The sequence below is a fragment of the Gymnoscopelus microlampas genome, assembly GCF_963454915.1.
Source record: "Gymnoscopelus microlampas genome assembly, chromosome: 14".
Lineage (NCBI taxonomy): Eukaryota > Metazoa > Chordata > Actinopteri > Myctophiformes > Myctophidae > Gymnoscopelus > Gymnoscopelus microlampas.
In genome coordinates, this window is record NC_139951.1 from 28594817 (window position 1) to 28620448 (window position 25632).

Below are 25632 nucleotides of genomic sequence, written 5' to 3' on the forward strand. Positions count from 1 at the left end.
GACAGACAGACAGACAGACAGACAGACAGACAGACAGACAGACAGACAGCTAAAAAGACTGACAAACATACAGTAGATAGATACAGATACTGTAGATACACTATGCTGGCTAGCCTAACAATGTTTCAGTAATTGAACATGATCAAAAGATAGTCTGCTTGACAATTCGAATAAATAATTCCTTCTCTTTCTCTTCTCGCGGCTGCTTCATTCACAATTTTTGCACGGGGCTTTCCTTCATTACCTGGAACTTTAGATGTGATTGTATTGAACAATATCAACCCAAATCGGGAGATTGAAGTGTAGATGTTGATTACATTTGTGATGAAGTGAATGGTGGTGATTACTGTATCGGTTGAGAAATAAAACAGAATGAAGATCTTCTTCAGGAAGCGTATAAGTGATAAACTGCAGCAGGGTTTAATGCTTGCTGCTATATGCTTGTGCAACGTTGTTGAGGTGTATCTGAGTCTGAACAAAGGATTTAAAGAGCTCAAGAGCTCTATGACAAAATCTTCCAAAACGCTGGACTAGATTTGTATTAAATATGGCCATTAATCTTCTCTTTACTAATATGCATTAGTGTCTCTTCATACAGTAGGTTTAGCTGGCTAACTCTGTTTTATAATTAATTTAATTTAATTTATCATGCATATTCCTTAGTTAAAGATGTGTAATTCATATTTGTTGTTAGAATAACTGATAAATAGCTCTATATTCTGATAGTGATTATTGTTATAGACTCAAGAGTGTTAGTCAATAACAGCTCTCTTTAGTGAACAGAAAATACCGGTACATTTTCAGGTCAGGATAACAATTTCATCTAATCAGAAGAGAGAAAACTCACACAGGATTCAGGATAAACAAGAGAAATTGAAAGTGATTAAACAAATAAATAGCAGACAAAATTGGGATTGGAACACTTCACAATATTGAAGCTGATGATCTTTGTGGGGTTCTCTCTCCTGACTGGATGAAAAACCACCTGAAAATGTATTTTCTGTTTGCTAAAGAGCTGGAGAGACAGGGAGACCCCTTTCACTGAACAAACACACTACATGCTGAATACTGCCTGTATCCATTTATGCCCATATATGATCCCTGATGTTATCAGTATATGGGCATATGGGGGAATTGTCAGTTGTGGAAGGTCGTTGTGCAGTAAACGTCTCTGGAGAACGTGTCTGAACTGAAGAGTGCAAACTGACTATGAAAAGTGGACTGACTAACTAATCAAATGGCAGGTGTGGGGAATTTGGCAGGTGTGGGGAATTTGCCAAATCAAGCTACGGCTGGTGTTGCCATAGCTCATTTGGGCCACGGCCAGAGCCTTTTCTGGTGGTTATGGGCAACTGCCTATCGAACCGACTCGACACCGGGCACTGCACTCCCTCGGGTTGTCTGCGACGCGTGTGTCGAATTTGAAGTTGGACGGTCGAACGGAGATACGTGGATTACAGACGTACAAACATAAATACATACATACCTACAGAGATTCACACACACACACATACACACGTACTGATATTCGTGCATTTATTGAAAGATAGAGCTTTAACCTTTTAAATTAAAACTTTTTGTCTCAATACAAAAGCACCTTTAATCTTCCTATATTGTGTGATGCACAATCTAAATCATTACTGTTAAAGTTCATGTCCATTAGTGCAGCTAAATAATGGTGGAGTATTAATCAAGGAATCAAGTTCCATCAGGTGGGAGGAATAGAGCTATTATATAATTGTGTAGCTAAACTTAAATTCATTACAGCTCTTCGGTGAAGGGCAAAGCCGCTTAAAAGAATCTGCATATAAAGTTAAATTATGCAGCCCAATGTGATGACTGTAGACAATCTATGACAGTTCTATAAAAGAGAAAAAAGTTCCTCTATCTCCATGGCCTAATTTATATCTACTGTATGTTTTTTTCCCCTCTTCACTCTCACTCGTTTCACTCTCTCTCCCCTCTGGCCACATCCACATTCCTTTCCCACCTGAGTCAGCCTATCCTGTATTAATTAAGCGACATTACACAACAAGGCATGCTGTAACATCATTATTGGTACAACAGTGATGCGGTCAGGAACGAGGCACTTGTACCGAGTTCTGTAAACATCACTGAAGAGATCTAGATAATGCTATTTCCGGTATTTTCGCATGACACCATCATACGCAGTATGATGTATGAGTATAGTATGTATGAGTATAAATAGGGCTTAAGTGGTTAACGAGTGGTCATAACAGTCCTACATCAGGTATACATCACAGTAAGCTATCATTCTCTATCGAGGACCGTTTGAAATCACTTGTTTAATTTGGCAAGGCGTGTTTATAATGCACACGAAATATCAATACAAAAATTACATCACAAAAACACTGTGCACTCGACTTGAAAAATTGCTCTTGCCTTCCCTGCCGTCGGAGCTGTTGTCGGGCAGGTGGAGGAGTGCTGTGAATCTCGACCTTAAGCAGGAAGATAAGATACACTACTGCTGTATCTGTGGGCAGCATCTCTCATGTAAGCAGACGCATGTGGTTTACGCTTGTAGCCAACTCTCACAATAAAGTAGGCGACAGCAGCCCCGCAGTCGCACACACCGAGTGCGTAGCATCATTCAGAACGGCCTCCAGAATTCCCACAGTGAGCTGTGAGCTGCCAAAGAATTATGACGCTAATTGAATTGAAACCTGACCTCTTTTTCCTCGGCGCCCACACCCTCCCCTGATGGGTGACAGGGTGTGTTTAAGTGTTCGCTTGCTACCTGGGGGAGGGAAAACTGCTCCCCCTCACTCCCACCCCCTACCTCACATGAGCGCACAGTCGCATGCGCGCGCGCACACACACACACACACACACACACACACACACACACACACACACACACACACACACACACACACACACACACACACACACACACACACACACACACACACACACACACACGCACACGCGCACACGCACGCGGAGTCAGTATGAAACGAGAGCCAGTGTTTACAGTCACACAGGAAATAATGGCTCCCATACAGAGTATTATGCATATTCAAGGCCAGGGCACATGCACTGTATTCCTCTGAGCCTTTATGCATTCCTCTGTGACTTGGTGGATCTGCGTCACTCTGCTATTCTTCTGTGAGTCCATAGAGACTTGAGTCTAGAGTCTACTATAGTTCTTCTATAGTTCATAGCATGTGAACAGATGGAGAATTAGAGTCACAGTGCCACGGCTCTACACTATGTGAATATTATTACAGCTTCATCAGTTAAGATTGTCCGACTGCCATCTGTTTAATCTTTGCTCTAACTCTTCTTCCTGACATCCATAGCTGACTTAGTTCAAAAGTTGTATATTAGCAGTCAAAGCAGGTGTATGCTATAATGTACTCTGGAGTAATCAATATCAGCTCTTAGATAGATATCAACTCTTATAATGAGCACGTACGTATGCAATCGGACCACTTCTTTGCGTTTTTATGTTAGAAAGTCAGGTCGCAACAACCATTCATTCTAAGCACATGCAACCCCACCGATGGCATCAAATATTTATCGTCCTACCTGTTTTCCATCAAAGCTATTGGCTGCCTTAGTCTTTCTAGTCCCGAGGTAAGCAAGACATTGCCAGGAAATAAAAGTCTGCTGTTTCTCATTGCCGCGGTAACCTTGAAAATGCCAGCAGAACTCAGCAGAACAGATGAATAGAGCATGCAATGGTCTATTCATTTAGGGCTACTAGTCAAGTGACTTAGCAAAATTACTGATACGAAGCAGATAAAAGCGCCACATTTTTCATGAGGCATCTTTAGGACCTACTGATGGATTTTAGCCATGGGACCTAAACTCGCCATTTTGCGTTATCTTCAAAAGACATAATTTGCTACAACTCCTACAAATATTGTCCAAAACTCATGCAAGTCGGTACACATTCAACCTGGTGTCATTTGGTCAAGATGTACGAGTCAGAATTTTCATATTCCTCTACGATTGGCTACGACTGGCTGCCTACGTTTTCGGGAGGGGCCAGTTATGCAGAAAATGGCACAAATCATGAACACAGCATTCTATGTGCTCCAAATTTTAATCACACATTAAAGGGCCTCTAAACAACACAGAGCCTACATCTGTATCCGCCTACAGAGGGTGTTACAGATGCTACAATTGTCAATGTTTGTTGCACCAAATTAAGTACAAAAGGTCTTGAGAGTCAAATTTATTACAATAAAAAACAGTATTGCTAATACTTGACAAATACTATAACAAGTATTAGCAATGTTTTTATTGAAATAAATGTCAAATTAACTCAAACTACCTAAGGAATGTTGTGATGTAGCCTATATGTCGTTACATTTGCAATTGCAAAGTGGTGAACAGTCTAAATTTAATTTGCCACATTTGGAGATGTAATAGAGCATTTGATCAGCTCTCTGCATGCTCTGGAGACCTCTGGAATTGTCATCCAAACTGGCACCCATACCTCCGATTCCTTGGTCCATCCATACTCATGTGGGGAAGAAATAACTTGTTGTGTTTGTAGGCTGTATGCTTGATACACGGCCCGTTTAACATGCTGAAGAAGTGCATCTTGGGGGGTGGCAGTTTCTCCATCGACCTATTCCCATGACAGGAGAGTTCTTTTCTTGTCTGGTTGATGGAGCTCAAAGGACTGGATTTGTCATACCGGATAACTGTCAGTCTCTCAAGCTTCTGGAACTGCTGACTGTCAACATTCAGCAGCTGGAAGGGACGTTTGGCCAGACTGACAAGTATCTCTGTGACATCGTCATAGGCTTGCCAGGCATGCCAAGATGTTGTGTGTCACAACCTGAAACAATTTTGGCTTTGAAGGCAGAAATGGGCGGGGCCTTTATGGGAAGTCATGATTCAAGGAATCCAGGGAAAGAATATTTCTGATAGTTTGACCTACAGTTCAAAAGTTATAGGCCAAAAAGTGAATCAGCCTGTTTTTATTGATAAAGAGGATTATTGTGCGCTTTTGAAAATAAAGTCTGGGTCCCAAGGCTAGAATCCATCAGTAGGTCCTAAAGAAGCCTCATGCAAAATGTGGCGCTTTTATCCGCTCCGTATCGGTAATGTTAAAAAATAGGGTTAAGCCACTGGACTATACTGTATCATGACGACATTGTGGTGCAATAGCCAATAGGTCCCTGGCATGTCCTCATTTCATTTAAAAAAATCTATAAACAAACACCATTTACCTCACCGTATTTATTAAAATGGCAACTTTTCCACCTTAGCTAATCGTAAATACTTGAAAAAATATTCTGGCATTTCCATTCAGATTTCAAATTCAAATAAAAACAGATGGATGAAAACGCTCCACTTAAAAACAAAACATAAAAACAACAACATTTAAACAATGTAGACATCAGAAACCAAACCCCAGTGCTCGTACTTTCCGAAAAATAAACGATACTGCAATTTTAAGACTTCTGGGTGTTCTGTAATTTCACACACACACACACACACACACACACACACACACACACACACACACACACACACACACACACACACACACACACACACACGCACACGCACACGCACACGCACATGCACATATATATTTTTATTATTAAATATATATATATATTTTAAAGTATATATATATTATTATAAATATTGTATATTTGTTTATAAAATATCTAGAATATCTTAGCACCTGTTAAAGACCAATGTGTTCCATTTTCAGATTGGTCTGTGAATCCGCTCCAGGGGAGTTGAACAGACAAATTTATTCCCTGTTTGTATTTAATACAAACAGGGAATAAATTAAACCAGAGGTGTTGGAATGAATGCCTTGAACAGCAGTGGTCAGCCAATACACCCACTGACACCACCAGTCACACAATGCAGAGTACATACATACTGTACATACACCCACACACATGATTTGCACACATACTGTACAGCACACACACTCACACACGCATACAGTATGCCCACAGACATGCATTTGCAGGGAAAGAGACAAATGCATGACAGGAAAAAAAAGCAAGGTGAGGTAGAAGATATGAGTTTTTTTTTTGCGATGAGAGCTTTGGAATCTTAATGCTTTAAATGAGAACCCCCCCCCCCCCCCCCCACCCACCCCCACGTCCTCCTTATATGTCCTCCCACAGGCAGCCATTTCAGAAGGATGTTTCGCTTTTTAAGTTTCCATATTTTTCTCTTTGTTCTCGTTTCAAGGACATGCACAGCCACCACTCGTTTGCAGACAAGGGCGAGGGGGAGGGAGGGGAGAGTGAAAGAGCAAGAGAGAGAGAGAGAGAGAGCGCGAGAGAGAGAGAGAAAGAGAAAGAGAGGTGGGTGGGAGAGAATTCTCTGCATTACATAACGCTCACTGACTCAGAACAGGTAAGAACACTAGCACGAAAGACACATGAACCATCAGGTGAGAAATCAAAAGTCACAAGGTTTAATAAAGTAAAACTTCTAATCCATATCTGATCGGTTCAGATGTCTAAATCGTACAGCCTATTTTGTGATCCAGGACAATCCAGATATTTTTTTGTCATGGATTTTTAAAGCAAGTCAGTATAGGGTCCAGATTCACACTTTTTACCAGATCCTAAATATCAGTGCTTTAATCCTGCATATCTACTAGTGGATATGAATAACAAGATAAGGATGACAGCCAGTATAGCAATGTAGTTCCACTTCCATCATCCTTAATGATTAATTGTATTTTCCAATGCTTCAAATCACAATGGAATGATAATAAAAATAATAATTGATCTAATATGCTCATCAGCTGTATTGCATACCATTTGAGTGGTCCAGTAATGTGAGATACTACTGTCCACACTTCCTTTTGAAGGTAGTATGTATGTTTATATTTTGACTCGTTTAACCGGTCTGCAGCATTAGCCTTTCTTTAAACAAATCAGCTTTAGGGTCAGTGGAACACGTCTTATCTATTTCTGCTATCTGAGTACACAGTTCTGTAATGGGTTTTTGTATGTTTTCTCCTCTCAAAAGCTGAATGAGAAATTATTTAATATCAAAACATAGTCTCGGCCATGCCTTCGACCTGGCAGAGACAATTCGTTTTTTTTTATTTGGTAAATGTATTACCGGTCAGCAATGAGAGGTGTAGTCGCCAGGTGTGCTGTATTGGGGCATATCTAGCTGAACTGGACTATGGTCAGAGATGACAACATTGTAATACTGGCAATTTGTGAAAAACGGGAGAGATCTGTTATCATGAATGAAAAAATGGATTCAAGCGTATGAGCGGTGTAAGGCTAGCATCATTACATTTGTTATTTACTTGTGTATTCTGCAGAGCTCGCCAAACCAATCTATAGTTTACATTTTTTTAATGTAATAGATAGATGAAGGTCTGCATGCACAGATCCTGAAAAATAATAGGTTTGTCTGTGAAACCACATCTTCCTTTGCATGTAGGCCTACAGCATTAGTGATGACAGTGCTTTATACGGCAAAAATATGGATGAGGAGAACAACGTACAAAAGTACCCTGTTCTGCAGGAACAGTATATGACACCAAGTTCACGGTTCAAGTTCAAGAGCTCAGCTTTGCCGGTCAGAGAGCAGACAGAACAGGGAGAAAAGAAAGAATGTACACACCAAAGTGAACACGCGCACGTTGTGTGTGTGTGTGTGCTCGCGTGTGTGAGTGCGTGCCATTCCACTCTCACTCGTGTGCGTTACAGCACGAATTGCGGTGCAGTTACGGTGAACAATATGCCCTCATATGACATGCATCACTGAAGCTTTCAACTGTATCTGTCAGGGCCTTACGGGCTGGTCAGTGTGCTTTGTTTTTGGGCTGAGCTGAGTGCTTTCAAAAGTTGAGAATAGTTCAACTTTTTGAGAAATGCACTTAGGACTTTTTTTTATCACCTTAGTGACCATGAAAACAAATTAGCAAACTAAATGAATGAATGAATAGCGATGAATGACAGCATATGCATTTTGTGATGCATTAGTGAACCTTGAAATGATGTCTTTTGCTCCAAGTAAGACAGGAAGGGCTGCTGCTGGAAGAGCAGGTTATGTATTTATATTCTCCTGAGGAATGGTTATGTAATTGAGTTTATATATATATATATATATATATATATATATATATATATATATATATATATATATATATATATATATATATATATATATATATATATATATATATATATATATAACCCCCCACCCACATGCACACACCCTGTGCATCTTAGGGATGTAGTACAGTATGCAACACCTCAGCAGCATACTGTACTGTGCATCACATCAGAGTAGTAAGCAGTGCTCCCCACGCAGAGTCTTTCTCCTGGGTGCTAAACATCTCTTAAAACACGAGGCTAACCCACTGAAGACAGCTCAAATCAAGACAAAGCCTCGGAGCCAGGCATGCGTAATGGCAGCAATTGGTGAACAAAGAGGGCTGACCTCTTCTGCTCGGGTCACAGCTCTTTCTGCCAGTACAGATGCAAAAAGAAAACACTTGTTGTGGTTATAATTTGAATATCAACTCACAGACTCTCAGGGAGGAAAAATTATTATCATTAATTATAATAAATGTGCCTGCCAAGACTGCAATTATTTTGTTGCCACACAAATTGGCTTTTCATAATATAGTAACACCGGCAATGGGTTACGTGAGTATAGTTCATAGCCTTTGTTGAACGAAAAAGCCACCACCATCCACCACAAACCTAACCCGTGGATTCCCTTCTTCTGACCTCTCTGAATTCCTCACAGCTCTGTGCCATCTCACCATCTGTTCTATTACTAGGTGACTCGAAAAAAAAACACTAATAAACTCTGCACCTCAGGAATTATACCATCAGCAACCTCACCAACTCTGACATCAACTCTGATCATCTGGCCCTCACCATGGGCGTTGACATCCCCACCCCCCTCGTCAAGCAGAAGTGCTCCATAACATTCTGGAGTCTGAAATATATCAACCCCTACTCTCTCTCCTCCGCTTGCCCCACATAACTGGTCTCAACTACTGTCCTCCTGTCTTAATCAGCTTGGTCCCATAACAAAGTCTGTTATTACACTCACTCTGCCCCTGGGTACACTGACCTAGCCTGATAAACGAAGGAGTCTGGCCTGAGCGCCTGTCTGGGCGTTCAGTTCATAACATGAACTCTCCAATCAGCGTCCTCACTCATTGCTCTATGATTTGTTTGTTTAGCTCCATATATGTGGTCAATTAATCATGACAGAGCCTATTTAAAAAATTCAGAGAACCGGCAGGGGCGGGCAGTGACACTTGTGTATCCGACTAAAGTAACCTATTTTCGGCATGGCCCTTTCAAAAGTCCCCTTGCGTCACGGTGCTCTCTGTGGTGGTGGTGGTGGAACAAACTGCTGATTGGCTGAAGGGGTGGTGTTGGAACGAACTGCTGATTGACTGAAGGGGTGGTGGTGGAACGAACCATAGATATAGAAACCTAGATACCTCATTGGCCTCTGCAGTTCATTGGAGCGACTGGTACAGTATCTCAATACAAGGCTCTTCCGCAGGGCTGTTTGACTACTGGCCAATCACATCGCGTTGACCACTGCACAGCGCATATAACTGACTAGTTGCTGCGCGGCTGCCTCTTAAGAAAAGACCCGCCCCACCTGCCTCTGATTGGCCTACCGAACGCCCCCTTCTGTGACGCACATGGAATCTGACCTATCCTCCATAACCACTAGCATGAAGACCTCTTCCTGCATCCTGGACCCAATCCCCTACACCCTACTTATGGCCTCTCTCCCCTCACTCTCTCTATTCATCACCAAAGTTAAAAACTCCTCTCTGTACACTGGCCTCATCCTTCCCACCCTAAAGCTTGCTGCTGTCACCCCCATACAAAAAAAACTGGACATGAACCCAAAATAATAACCTCTATGAACCCTTGCGATCCGGCTTCCGTTCCATACACAGTACAAAACAGCTCTTTTAATGGTTACCAATGACATTACTGTGTAAGTACATGTAAAGTACAATACTGTATCTGCTGACATTGCTTTCCTCTCTATCCTACTTTTTTTTAAATGTATTTAGAGTGGGCAATTATTTGTACCCCCTTTTTCTCTTTTTTTAGTCGTTATGTCAATTGATTCCTACCGACACACATGTCTGTGTTGTCACTGCAAGTGAGGAGCCCCCACCGGGCGGACGTAGGGCCCAACACTCCCTGCTGACAGGTGCCGCCCCAGCCTGTAGGAGTACATGCAAAAAACAGTACCACCCTCCCCGCCCGGCTTCCCTCCCCCGAACACGGGCCAATTGTGTTCGCATAGACGCTCGACAAAGCCGGATGCACCACGGTGGATTCGAACCCACGACCTCCGTGGTGGTGGGCAGGGACTTTTCCACTGCGCCACCCAAGCGCTCTTATCCTGATCCTCCTTGACCTAAAGCACTGCCTTCGACTCCATCAACCACTCAATCCTCATCATATGCCTCCAGACATCCATTGACATACGTAACCGGCACTCCCCTTTCCTGGCTAAATCCTACCTCTCAGACCGACAACAATTCCTCTCTATCAACAACTGCAAAGCCTCCTCCACCCACAATGTCCCCCAAGGTTCGGTGTTTGGTCCCCTCCTTTTCATCCTCTACATATTAACACTTGGATAAGAAACTCTACCAGCATGGCTTCACTGTTAGGGTAACACCGACCACACACACACACACTCTACCTCTCCACAAGGACCGTCACAGCAGCCCCCCATTCCAACATCACCATCTGCCCTAGACTCAACTACAATAAATCAGAAATTATCATTATTGGCCACAACTCCCTCACCTGCTCCACCTAGGATTTCTCACTCAAAATTGATGGCTCCATTGTCAGCCCCTCCACCCACGTCTGCAACTTCGGAATCATCCTGGACCCCCACCCTTTCATTCCTCCCCAATGTAAACCAGATAACAGAAACTGCCCTTTTCCACCTAAGGAATACTCCGGCCCTTTATGTCTTTCTTCGCTGCGGAAATACCCATTTCATGCGCATTCATTACATCCCAGCTACAGGATGCAACATCATCCTTCCTATGGCATCACCACCTCTAAAGTCCTCTATAGAATAATGTAAACTACTTCTACCGTGTTGTCTCCGCTGTATGCACTGATAGAAACACTTCATATTCATATTAGCAATACTTATTATTACATGTAGAAACTGTACATTCAGTGACTGCTTGTCACTGTACAGTGTCTGTGTGTACAGTGTGTCACCTACAGTATGGACCTTTTGCAATATCTTGACTACAATGCAACACTTTATTGATCCACCCCAGGGATCAATGAAGTGCCATCTACTCTAATCATTTATCCAAGTTATTGCCAGAAATTGAAGTTATTGATAAAACTAATAAACTCAGCAAATAAACTGACCAGCTTAAACTGATTACATTTTTTAGATGGACAACATTTGTCTTTTCATGGAATATGTGACAGAATCTCAGATCGAATTTAAAAAAATTCCAGCTACTGACCTCTCCAGAGAAGGCCTGTCCATTGAGCAGGTGTTCAGAGCCCTGGCCGTCCTCACTGCCAAAGTGTAGCCGAATCTCCTCCAGGCGATGGCTGTATGTCATTGGCCCACCGGAAATGTTCACCAGATGTTCCTTGTCCAGTCGCAGAGAGACATGGCGGCCTGTGTTGTACATTGTCCCTCCCACCTGTAAAAGGGAAGACAGTAGATGGAATTTGGAGTTAACCACTTTCAATCTGGCGTCCCTATATTCAAAATAGCACATCTACAAGATAACATTTTTCCAAGCCTCCACAGCATAACAATGGAATTGCCTGAACAAAGACAATTTGCCCAGATTGAGATTCATTGAAGAATACCCACATCGACACGGGACAGACCAACATCCCTTTGATACAACTTTAGCTTTCTTTCGTCTTGGCAACGAGAGGAGAGATCATTCTGAAGTGTTCTGACTGCTTTGGAAAAGGAGCCTTTGTTTTAGGTGTGTTCCTTAAGTCTGGAGGTCTTTATTTATTAAGCACCCAAACGCCTACAGTAAGTGAGAGAGACAACGTTATAAGATGCAACGACACACAAATAAATAAGAGCGTGAGTCAAAGGTTTGAGTGAGAGGAAAGGTAAAGATGAACAACAACAACAACAACAACAAAAAAAAGCTGTGGAGGCGTTTACCTTCAAAGCCTGAAAACTGTCAGAATCTGTGCACAAATCAATATGATCTGACGTTATACGGGTACAATGTGGTGATACAAGAGCGCTGAATAACAACCTTTATCAGTGGCTCTGTTTATTTATTTATATTTAGGAACAGTTTTCAAAGTGGATCATTGATATTCAAGGCATGAATTCGGGTGGGCTTCTATGGCTCTTATCTGTCTCTTTATAAATTCTCTCCGTCTCTCTCTCACTGTGTCTCTCTCTCTTTCCACTCCCTCCTCTCTTTCTCCCTCATCCCTTTTACCACTCACTTTCAAAATGATTTTCCCCCCTCTAAATTCCCAGAGAAAGAACTCTGCCCACACATTGTAAATATTTTATACAACCTCTGAAAAATCAATGATTTGAAGGGAGAGTGAGCGAGTGTATGAGCGAGCAAGCGAGTGAGCGAGCGAGAGAGAGAAAGAGGGAGAGAGACAGAGATGAGTTGGATCGAGTATAGCGGAAGCCGAATCGTTAGAGCAAAGACTGTGAGCAGCCCTTTAAGGTTTTCCTGACGAGGGGAGGCCAAGAAAAAAATCTCAGCCCCCTTCAAGACCTCCTTGAGGACCATTATTCATGAGGTCTTGAGCGGGTCTGAGGACCCTTTGTTATTGTGAGTTTTTTTCTAATGCATGAGAAAGAATGCACAGGCCCCCCCCCCTCGTAACGAAGGACCCCCCCTGTGTGTCGGGGAGGATAAAATTATGCGGCGATGCAAACACACAGGATTAGGTACCTCAAAGATGATTATGAGACATGGAAGGGAAAAAAAGAGAACAAAGAGGCTGCATATTGAGTGGCTCTCGCCCCATCTCCCTGAACCAGATCCAATGTTTCGCACTCGTACGGCGTACTGCAAACACTGCACAATCTGTGCATAAGATGACACTTTTTTTTTTCTTTAGCCAGGATCTTGTTCAGCCTGATTGCCCATAGCGGAGTAAATGGCTAGAGGCTAGCTGAAAAGCAAGGCTATAGTATAGTGAAGTGAGGTTGGTGTGTGATGGAAGCGAGGAAAGCAAATGCGCACTGTGAAATGGAGACACCAAACAGGCAAAGATAGAGAGAGAGAGAGAGAGAGAGAGAGAGAGAGAGCCCATACATTCAACCCTGTACATTATTTCTCTTTTATAATTGGCAATTCTTTCATCTTCTCAGATCATTAATGCCAAAACACATCGTGGACATTGAACCAGTTCAAAATAAAGCAACAGACTAAAGGGAAGTAAAGCGATCCTCATCACACAAATGTTGCTCGTTTCTGAAATAAATATATAAACTAGCTACTAGGAGTGAAACGACGCGCACCACCTAGACACATTAAGGCACGACAGAGGGGCCTGCAACACTGCAGTGCTCAAGACCCTGCTGATGCTGGATAGGAGGGCAGCAATCCAGGAGTTGGTGAATCGCAAAGTATAAATATACAGTATATATATGTAAAATATAACACACATGTACATATGCATACAAACATACAACGAACAGAACGAAGAGACGATCAATGATGACGGTAAGTATAAAGTGCAGTGAGAAATAAAAACGTAAGAAGCGATTTAAAGAGAGTGATTTTGCAAGCCTAAGCTTTTTCCTTTCTTACTTTCTTTCTTTCTTCTTTTTTTTTTAGCCAAAATGATTTCAGCACAAAGAATGCCATTTTTTCAATAATTCACTTGAAATAATAATTCCAAATCACAGGAGCTGGAAGTGCACATCCAATACAGTTGATGGGCACTGGAGTCGTCTTGGAAGATAATGAAAGATGAATAACACCCCCACCACTGTAATAGAACTCACTCATTTTACATTTAATGTTCCTACACCTAACGGAAAAAGTCAACGTAGTGGAAATAATGAAAATAAAATAAAGGCATTCTTATTCAACTGTGCATGTATCTCTTCCATTTATTCTTTGGATCTCAACACTAGTGGTATATGAGCTATAGCATTAAAGTAATTGCTACAAGAGAGATTAGATTATATTTGCATTCCTTGTTGTGAATACTGTACATCTCAGAAAAAAAGTGCTTGCTTAGAGTAAATGTAACCAAAGATCTGTCCTTCACTTACATATTGTGCTGCCGAAAAACCTGGGTCTGCTATAATCAACAACAAAGTCACAGAGCTGTCAAACATATCTCACATCTAAGCATTCAGTTGAATTAATGCATTCGAAAACTCACAAGTAAATGCCTTGGTGCACTTTGATCTCTTTACCCCGACAATTGGGGCACGCTCCCTGTATGCCTTCTCAGTGTCATTTCACATACAGTAGGCTCCGCCCTCTAACGGGGCTCTATGGGTTTAGCAGTGCCTAAACCCATGTCAAAAATAGGCAATCTACAAGCTCACAATGTGGTGTGAGCTTGTAGATCTGCTATTTCAGGGGTGTGTCACGGGCACACAACCAAGTATAAACCAGACCTTATACCAGTTGATTATACAGGAAGTACTATTTGACAGTCCATACAATAGGCATAACTACACTGTAAAATCCGGAGTGTTCATCTAACTCTGAGAGTGTAAAAATTGACCCGTTTCAAAGACAAATGCACAGTGACACACACACTAGAACACTTCTGAGTGGCTCCAATACGAGCACTACACATCAGGATGCATCACGTTAACACAGCAGAAGTCACCTAAATCAGGTAAAAACACAAGCATCGCAGATCAGTATAAGCATGCAGCAACCTTATGATGTTTTAATAGATCTCACGTGAATAGACTTCACCGCAATCCGCTGTTTGTGCGTGTGCGTGTGCGTGTGTGTGTGTGTGCATTTGTTCTCCGATTACACCGTACCCTCAGCATTGGACAGAACATGAATCAGGAGGAGAAATGAGCTGAAAAAGTTGAGAAAAAGATCTGTAAACATTTAAATGAGGGAGAGAGCGATACAAGAGAAATCCTTCAAGAGAGACTAGAGTGAAATATGTAGAGAACAAGAAGGAGAGCAAGAATAAACCAAGCATACGTGGGAGTCTTCACTAGATTTTTATCTTCACGCAAATTACAAAGTCCTGCACTTTGAGATTTATCTCCAAACCATACAATATTTAATCACCTCTGCTACTGTCCATCTCCCACCAAAACAACTCATTTTGTTCAAGGTGCATGAGCATATTATTAATTTGTTCATAGAAGCTGAACCACTGATGTTCCCATTTTGGGCATGCATGCAAATATATTTATAAAATAGCCACACAGAATGTTATTATTACGCATGTAATGTAACAAAGTAAAGTTCAAAATATTCACTGACACATTTTCTTCACGCTCCCGGTCGAGACCTTAAAAAAAATAAAAATAATACCACAATTATGGAGGGAGACACTAGGACAATAGGGTAATGGCTTAATGAAAGTAAAGAAGTCATAAAAAGATGACTGTTATATGGCTTTGGCACTATAAGGGTGTCATACAGTAATACTGTAGGAAATGGAAGCAATACAGAAATAATGAGAAAACATGACGATCATTACCATGCGCACGGATCAATACAGCAAACGAGCTCACATCAGCCTTACAATAAAGAACTCTGTATCAGCTCTTAAATTGCGATATCTAATCTCATGGCTAATTCCACCGCCTACATTAACTAATACATGGTTAAATATACGTATATTTATATATAATGGTTTTGAGCTGAAATAAAACGTTCACACCTAAGCAAAAAAATTTGTTAATTTGTCATAGGCAGCACCTGACATCTTGCACCTTAAGCAAAGCAAATAGCAGAAAAGGAGATAATCTAAGTGAATACATTAGACAGAGGCTGTGAAATTTGTGCACGCTTTAGCAAGCATCAGATGGTTTTTAATATGATCTATGCAGGCCTGCAGCTGAAATCACTGAATCATGGCCTAAGCATAACGTATTTGATTAACCCATTAAGACCTGAGGCCGCTTCTAAACATTTTCTAAATCCTAACAGTTTTTCGGAAAAATATATTAAAAAAATATTTTCACGATTTTTCAAAAATAGCAGATTTACAAGTTCATAGCGCGGCACTCGGTGCCGCGCTATGAACTTGTATATCTGCTATTTTTGAATAGCCAAAGAAACCTAAAGTGACACAGATGCGTTCCAGGTATTAATGGGTTAAAAGACAAGGGTGCCACTTTTTCATCATGGTTTGCAGATATAGAGGATAAGGAGGACAGCGAAGGTGTGGGTAGAGAACTGACTGGAAAACATAAAGAAGTTAAAGCCCCCCTTCAGTATTTTGGTGTGCATTTTCCGGCTGTTGAATGTTTACATGTGCCAGTAGTTAGTTCTATACATTGATTCCAGAGGCAACATCAACCAAATAAGTGAAGTATGAGTGCGTTGTAATCAACATTGTAATCCCCTCTTGAAATGTTATTTGGCTAAAAAGTAATGTACAGTATGTTTACGCCGATCCCATTGTCCAGAGGGATGTTTGCGCTGTGGCTGGATAGCTGGTTGTCGTATGCTCACTCTGCTGTTTTGGATGTGTATTTATATGATTTTAAAGCCATGCTTTGAGGCACCACTGTGGTCACTTTTGTGGCAACTACCTAGTTGCCACAACGGTAACCAACAATCATACAGTACGGTATGGTGAGAAACGTTTAGGGAAAAGCAGGAAATAAAGTTGGTTTGTGTGGGGCTTTAAATATAGAGAAGGAAACAGAAAGTTATATAGGCCTACTATGTATCGCACGCAGGCACGCACAGGCACACGTGCGGGCGCGCGCGCACACACACACACACACACACACACACACACACACACACACACACACACACACACACACACACACACACACACACACACACACACACACACACACACACACACACACACACACACACACACACACTCTGCTAACTGGCAAAAATTTTGAGATTGAAACATACTGTATATCAAATAACAAGTCATATGAGCAAATATGAACAGAACTGAACACAGTGTACAGTATTAAAGAGCAACCATTAGATTTAAAACGTTGTCGTTAAATGGAACCTTTGCACATAGAAAATAATGGTTAGTTGCCGAACTAAAGCCACCAACACTGCCGAAGTGCTCACAAAATCCATACAGTATTATGCTGTTCCCCTCTGAATAATTCCCTAAATTGCTGGATGTTGAAGAAAGGAAGCAAGCAGACACTGCTCCAGAGGCGTTGAGATATTTTAATGTAGCATGATGAAAAATCCCCCTCGTGTTAATCTCATTAGAAAAGGATGGTGAAGGCAAGGCCATGTTTTTAGCAGTGATGATGGTACATTTTTCATTACAAGTGCCTCATTGAACTTTGAACAATGAAAGCGAATGCTTTTCTCCAAATGCTGGAAGCATAATGTTTTTCCATGTTTATCTTGTTAAATTTTGATGTGGGAGAATAATGATATTATAATATTTCAAAGGATGTTTTTCGAAACGTCTCCCGCGTCATCATGATTTTAGAGCACACTTTAGGGTACTTGAACTTATTATGAAGCAATAGCAGTTAAATGACATAGAAGGCTGTTTAGGCTGGAGGCATGTACAGTAACTGCATGCAATTTAATGGAGGTTACTCTTAAATATTAGATTATATTATTAAGATCCCCATTACAAATGGTAACAGCTACTCGTCCTGGGGTTCCCATGGAAAAATACAAACGTAGATTGCATAAGCTATAGGACAATTAGCTTGTTTGGGTATGAAAGTACAATTATTGCAAACATCAAAATCATTTCTGACACCTAGATCAAGTATTCTTCATTCAAACTTGTAGCTCAGCTGATAACTTCAGGTGCCTGATTAATATTAGGCGGGCTTCACATAATAATGACTGTCCCGCTGCGGCTCTCACCTTGGCTGTGGACAAGGCATTCAACAGCATCGAATGGCGGTACCTTTTCTCCCCCCTGGAGAGCTTTGGGGTTAGCACTAAATTTATCAGCTCGATCAATCTTTTTTACAACTACCCTAGAGCATCAGTTTTAACTAATGATGTTATTTCACAATCATTTGAGCTTGGCAGAGGCAGATGACAAGGCTGGTTCACGCTGGCGCTCGAGCAATTAGTGGCAGCCATACATACATACAGACCCTGAATTCACTGGTATTCAGATAGGCAAGTCCATACATAAAGTGATGCTATATGCCGATGACACCCTCCCTGGATTGACAAGGCCACCCTTGTATAACAGAGCCTGAATGGTCTCTCTAGCTCTTATCTGACTTATGCTTTACTGCCTTATTACCACCATCATATACAATTAACTTTTCATAACTCCACCTTCATTCATTTATTTATTTATAATCTCCGCCAGGCCGAAGGCCAGGGGTGAAGATTATGTTTTCGCCCCTGTGTGTCTGTGTGAGGAGATAATCTCGCATACTGCTAGACTGATCAGTGTTAAACGTTTTGTACAAACAGCCAGTAGGCCAAGAAAGACACTCATGGTGGCACAATACCAGCCCCCCGGACATCCTGCTCCTTCACTTGGAAAGGAGCCAGCTTAAGTGGTTCGGGCATCTAGTAGGGATGCTTCCCAAGCGTCTCCCTAGGGAGGTCCTCACTTCACATCCCACTGGGAGGAGACCCCCTGGCGATCCAGGACCAGATGGAGGGATTACATCTCCACACTGGCCCTTGGAACGCCTCGAGATCCCCCTGGAGGAAATAGCTAATGTAGCTCAGGAAAGGGAAGTCTGGAGCTCTCTGCTGGACCCCGCGACCCGATTCTGGGTAAGCGTTTGAAGATGGATGGATGGATGGACAGTACATGCACATGGAATGCACGGTCCTGACCTGTAGAATGTTACCAATTGAATTGAAAATCTTTGAGGAGACTGTACAAGATTGCCACAAAAGCGTATTCAACTTTCCCAAAAATGCCTCACTCACGACATAATAATGTTGATTAACCAATGAACCAATCAATCTTATTAAACATTGAGGGGCCTCTATAGAGCACACCTCCAAAAGCACTTTCACTTAATGACGATGCCACAAATGCGAAAAGCTCAACTGCAAAAAAAAGTCCTGACAGCTGTGACCCACGACTTAACACAGCCATAAGCAGGCCATGTGGAGATGTGTGTTCCACGGAGCGCTACTTCCTTGTTGGTTTGTTTTATCTATTTTTCTCATTCATTATTGTAATATATATCCTTATAGCCTATTATTTGTGGGGACAATTTTTTGTTGCTGTCGTGTTTTGTCTTTTTTATACTGTTCATTGTGTTTGTATGATATTTGTTGCAAGGGTAAATTGGCAATAAAAAAATATATATACAAGCACACACAGAGCAACAACTGCATGTTATTAATTGTAGTTGCAGTTCATCTTCTGAACGAAATACACTGGGACATGTTAAATGTAATTACTGGGAGGCGTAGTGGTACATTGGGATAAAAAGAAAAATGAAAAACTTGATTACATCATTCCCCAAAAGATCTCGCTATGGCTCTTTCATCCTTCCCTCATGCTGCTTTCCTCCCCTATTTCCCAGTACTTTCTCTTTTTCCAGTCATGCTTTATTGCTCTCCTCTACTTTTCTTCTACTCTACCCGTACTGGATGTGCTCATCTCCGCTGTGTGTTCCACTGCAGTTACCCTAATTACCAGTGGTGGAAAAAAGTACTCAAATGTTTTACTTAAGTAAAAGTATCAATACTGCAATGTAGAAGTACTCTGTTACAAGTAAAAGTTCGGAATCCAACATTTTCTTGAGTAAAAGTACAGAACAGAAGTATTGGTATCACAATGTACTTAAAGTACCAAAAGTAAAAGTACTAAAATGTTTGAAAATAGCCGATCTTCAAGCTCACAACGCGTCGCATCGCGTTGTGAGCTTGTAGATCGGCCTATAGCCTAGGTATAAAATAGGACTAAAGTGGTTAATGTATGTTTTATAATATAATAATCTATATCTGCAAAGTGACTAGTAACTCAAATTTTCAAATAATTGTAGCGGAGTAAAAGTACAACATTTTCTCTGAGGTGTAGTGGAGTAGAAGTAAAAAGTATTGAAAATGGGAAATACTCCAGTAAAGTAATAATTCCTCAAAACTGTAACTTAAGTACAGTACTCGAGTACACGTACTTAGTTACTTTCCACCACTGCTAATTACTCGATGATCGGTGGTCACCTCCTCTCGCCCGTCTCATGAGCTCCTGTCTGATTCCAACACCCCCGCTCGCCATTGAGCTCATCATCGTCTTTGTCATTTTGCTGCCACGGTCGACACCTCCTCTGGCAGTCCGTTAGCCAACACGGCAGATTAGCTGTCTGTAAACCGCTGTTGGAAATCAAAGGACCACAGTGGGCAAGCGGAGGCTGCATGATGAGCCTCTGAGCAATGGATTGCAATCAAAATATTAGACAATGGCTCAGCTGGGGAAATAACTTGAGGTAGGAAGGATGGTTCAATTCCAGACAGTGGCAGGATTTCAGGAGTTCTGTTGGCGTTTGCAAGGTTATGTAGAGACAAGAAAAAGAACTGACTTTTCTCTGGATTCCAGGCTTTCCTGACAATGTTTTGCTTATATACCTCTGGGCCAGAAAGACAAAGACAGCCTATAGCTTTGGCAGACAGGTATGATGATAAATATTTGATGCTATTGACGGGTAAGCATGTGCTTAGAACAAAGGGTCACAGTGGACCTGACTCTTAACATAAAAAACTAAAAGCAAAGAATTGGACCGACTCTGCATATGTATGCGGTATTTATGATAAGAGTTGATATCTATCTAAGAGCTGATATTGATTTAAAGCCATAATGCAGAATACATTATAGCCTATACACACCTGCTGAGACTGCTAATACACAACCAGTGATATACAGTCAGCTATGGATGTCAGGAAGAAGAGTTAGAGCGAGGATTAAACAGATGGCCGCCGGACAATCTTAACTGATGAAGCTGTAATAATATTCACATAGTGTGGAGCCGTACGCACCGTGACTCTAATTCTCCATCTGTTCACATGCTATGAACTATAGAAGAACTACAGTAGACTCTAGACTCATTAAAGTCTCTATGGTTCTCACTGAGGAATAAGCAGTGTGGCACATGGCCCACCAAGTCACGGAGAAAAACATACGGTAATGTATGATCCATGAATATGGATGATAACACATGACATAGGAGTCATTATTTCCCTGTCTGACAGTAAACACTCTCGCTTCGTACCGACTCCCTTCTCAATCAAGGTTTCTTCTCAATAGTTCTCTCTTCTCGACCCTGTCTTAAGTTACATAATGGACACAAGTGCAGATAGAGGCCCCGCTGGGACCCGGGCTGGCTCTATGTTCATCAGCTTGCAGTGTGCTGGCCCAGTGACAGTGTGCAGGTGTGAAGCGCACGTTCATTAAGACCCTGATTAAGATGCCGGTCATGCCAGCGAGATGACAGCGCCATGGGGGCACGGCAGAGAAATGGCACGTCTGGACCCCCCTCCCAAAATGCCATCTGTTTTCTTGCCATGCCATGTCACCAAGGTATTGACAAAGGCACTAAGGTGTACAGTATGTGGAATGCACACACACACACACACACACACACACCTGCACACACACTTTAAGCAACAATAATCCTTGAAGCGAAACAAGGAAACGTTTAGGCACACACTGAGATATGAGGCATACGTGTGTGTGTGTGTGTGTGTGTGTGTGTGTGTGTGTGTGTGTGCGTGTGTGTGTGTGTGTGCGTGTGCATGCACGCTCGCTCGCTCATGTGGGGTAGGGGGTGGGAGTGAGTGAGGGGGAGCAGCTTTCCCTCCCCAGGTAGCAAGCTGAACACTTAAACACACCCTGTCACCCATCAGGGGAGGGTGTGGGCGCCGAGGAGAAGAGAGGTCAGGTTTCAATTCAATTAGCGTCATAATTCTTTGGCAGCTCACGGCTCACTGTGGGAATTCTGGAGGCCGTTCTGATGCTACGCGCTCGGTGTGTGCGACTGCGGGGCTGCTGCCTGTCGCCTACTTTATTGTGAGAGTTGGCTACAAGCGTAAACCACATGCGTCTGCTTGCATGAGAGATGCTGCCCACTGATATACAGCAGTAGTGTATCTTATCTTCCTGCTATAAGGTCAAGATTCACACCACTGCTCCCTCCACCTGCTCCGACAGCAGACCTGCGGCGGGGTAGGGAAGGCAAAGGCTATTTTTCAAGCCGAGTGCACCGTGTTGTTGAGCTTAACACTTCTTGTTAATGGTTTATTCTGTTTCCAGTACAAAGCTGAAGAGTAACTCGACCACACACAGGAGTGGACCTTTAACTCAAGGAGTTTGAACATTGCTGTGCTTCAGTAAAGACCTGTGTCTACAAATGACCACACGCCGTGTACGTTACATGAACAAACTCATCCTTTTTTTCCACGTTGAGATTTCTAGAAAGTGAGAAATACTAAAGGCCTTTACACACATGGCGCCATTTATTTGCACATCAATAATGTCTTTCAAGCTTACTGTACAGGATATGCAGTCAATCCAACCGTGCATACTGTTTTCTTACAAGCTTGATTTTGTTCCAGTGTTTCACCTGCAATAAACACGCCTGGCCAAACTAAGGGAATTTAAACTGTCTTTTGCAGAGAATGATATAGTGGTCAGCTGGCTAGTTTCCTCTGTGTACTGGCAACCATTGACCATATTCATATGGCAGGCATTTTAATGATGCAAAGCCTGCAGAGCTAATTCAGGCACACAACTCAAGGCAGTGCCAACTCCTGATCAGGTGATCGAACAGTCACATGCACACTGCATCTGATTGGGGCGGGCTATTTAAACGGCCCTGCTTAATGCTCATTCTCATAGACATATAAAGGTAGACGCCTCCTCCGGCTCTGAAGCGTCTGTATCTCGGGCTTCCGCTTCCGCAGGGCTAGCATGCATCACAGAAGGGGGCGTTCGGTAGGCCAATCAGAGGCAGGTGGGGGCGGGACAACTAGATTCTGACAAGTCCTGGAAAAGACGCGCTGTGATTGACCAGTAGTCAACGCACTGTGATTGGCCAGTAGTCACTTTGAGTGACAGCTTCCCCTGCGGAAGAGCCTTGTATTCGATACGGGTCGCTCCAATGAACTGCAGAGGCCAATGAGGTACAGTATCTAGGTTTCTATATCTATGCTCATTCTGCTTGTTACTGCTCTGCCATCTTGCTGCTGTGAAGTTTTTTTCACGATCCCCCAGCCTCCCCCCGTGGGCTCTGTTTCTATATGACTCCCTTGCTATTTCATTCCCTTTAATATCTATTTTGCAAATCATTTATTTAGTATAAACCTTTTTCGTATGTACAGGGAATTAATGAATTTAGAAAGAGCGGCAACATATATCTACTTATGCTTTTAGATATTTATGCTAGATATTTAATAAATAATAAATATTATTGATTGAACCGCATACTTCAATCAAAGAGTTGTCTGACTGAACTCTCCAAGTGGCTGTCATGTTGATATGGGGAATATGACCATAGGGAGGCAATCAATGTCACACCTGCAAACTTAACCCATTAAGACATTTTTTTGCTTTGAGCTAAAAAGCATTATTTTACACTTTGGCTATTTTTGAAAAATCAAGAAAATGTGTGCAAATCTTTGAATATATGTATTTTTAAAGCAAACATTTGTAACTCAAATCTTTGCTTCTGGGGGTCCCTGGAACAAAATATTTTGGGTCCGCGGCCAAATACATATCATTTTGGGGGTCCTTGACATGAAAAAGTTCATGGAAACATACGTTTTTCAGAAAACCGTTAGGATTTAGAAGACATTTTGCAGAATCGGAACCTCAGGCCTCAATGGGTTAAAGGAGATCAATAATCTGTCAATTATGACATTAGACTAAAGTGAATCAGTCTTGAGTCGTTGCAACTTTGTGCAGTTGTCATTCTTGGCCTTCAGAGAGAAAGAAAAGAACGAAAAGTGCATTCACTACTTCTTCTTCTGGAGATGAGGAGAATAAAATGGAGATGGAGAAATGTAGGCTTGAGAGGAGAGGACATCCATCCTAATCGTTGGCCTCATAACGTGTCTTAAAATAGGGAAGGCCTCCCACACAGGACACTCTGCTCCTGGGTACTTGGCTGTGATTTATTTATCTTTTTTATGGTAAGGACTGATCCATTGGGGATTGCATAAAGGGGGGAAGCCATCTGACTGGGCCCCAGGCCCTCTATAGAACGCAGCAGTAACTCTAAGTTCTACGAATTTACCCCATCATTATCACTTACTTACTCCCTGTGTGTGCGCGTGCGCGCGTGTGTTAAGTTTGCCGAGGGCTGGCTTGTGTATCAAAGCTCAAAATCCTGTGATCTACGTTGCGTAAAGCCTCTGGACAGCAGAGGGTTCTGGGATTGGGCTGTGCTAGAGTAAATAATCTGGATTAGAATGTTCTTAGTGATTTCTCTTTTCTTTCATATTCAACCGCAGAACAAGTCACTTCTCTGTGGGCAACGAATGGGAAGTAAGGGCAGCTAAAGGTACATTTAAGACTGCTGACAAAAAGAAGTGAGACAATTAAAGGAGGAGGCAGAAATAACTACAGGCTGATGAAAGACGAGGTGCAGTTTCACTACTCAGCTTGACGGACGGAGAGCGCGAAAACAGCCCATTAAAAGACTTGGAGTGTACCCACTGAAACAAAGGCGAGAACAAAAGCTAGAGAAGATGGGGGAAAGGCTCTTGTTAAATGCTTTTTAACTGAAGCTGGAACACTCTGAAGTTTAACCCAAGACCTGAGACCGATTCTACAAAATGTCTTCCTGACAGTATTCTGAAAAAACGTATGTTTCTATATCAGTGGTGTTCAAACTTTTTCATGTCAAGGACCCCCAAAATGAAATGTATTTGGCCGCCGACCCCCATCTCAAAATCTGTTGTTCCAGGGACCCCCAGAAGCAAAGATTTGAGGTAAAAATGTTCGCTTTAAAAATATATATATTCAAAGATTTGCACACATTTTCTCGATTTTTCAAAAATAGCAGATCTACAAGCTCATAGCGCGGCACTCGGTGCCGCGCTATGAGCTTGTAGATCTGCTATTTTTGAATAGCCAAAGTGTAAAATAATGCTTTTTGGCTCAAATCTAAAAATGACACAGATGCGTCCCAGGTCTTAATGGGTTAAAGTAGTGCACACTCTCCACTGAAAATGAAATGACAAGATGATGCATATGTATCAACATTTTAATATTGGTCAAAATATATGATTTATTTCTGCGTCATTGCCGTTTCTCTTATACTGTGGGGAGTCCTAATGATGGGGAAACATTTTCTCTTTGCCAGATTAGTCTGTTATTCACACAAGAATGTGTTGAATGAAATCCATATGCAACATATGCATAAGCATGTCAAACACACATCAGTGCACGCACATAAGGTATTCACAAACACAAACATTCTGGACAGATTGAAAAAATCACTTAAAAATGCACATAGATGCGAGATTCAAACAAAGTGTAATCCTGCAATGCA

At 42.0% G+C, this 25632-nt stretch overlaps 1 protein-coding gene across 1 annotated transcript in view; it reads right to left on the bottom strand.

Moving 5' to 3' along the window:
* ca10a (carbonic anhydrase Xa) overlaps positions 1 to 25632 on the bottom strand; it is a 230465-nt gene that overhangs the window by 21726 nt on the left and 183107 nt on the right. Inside the window, exon 4 of the mRNA XM_084078985.1 lies at positions 11489 to 11674. Coding sequence (XP_083935111.1) covers positions 11489 to 11674 — 186 coding nt within the window. The remainder of the gene's footprint in view (positions 1 to 11488; positions 11675 to 25632) is intronic.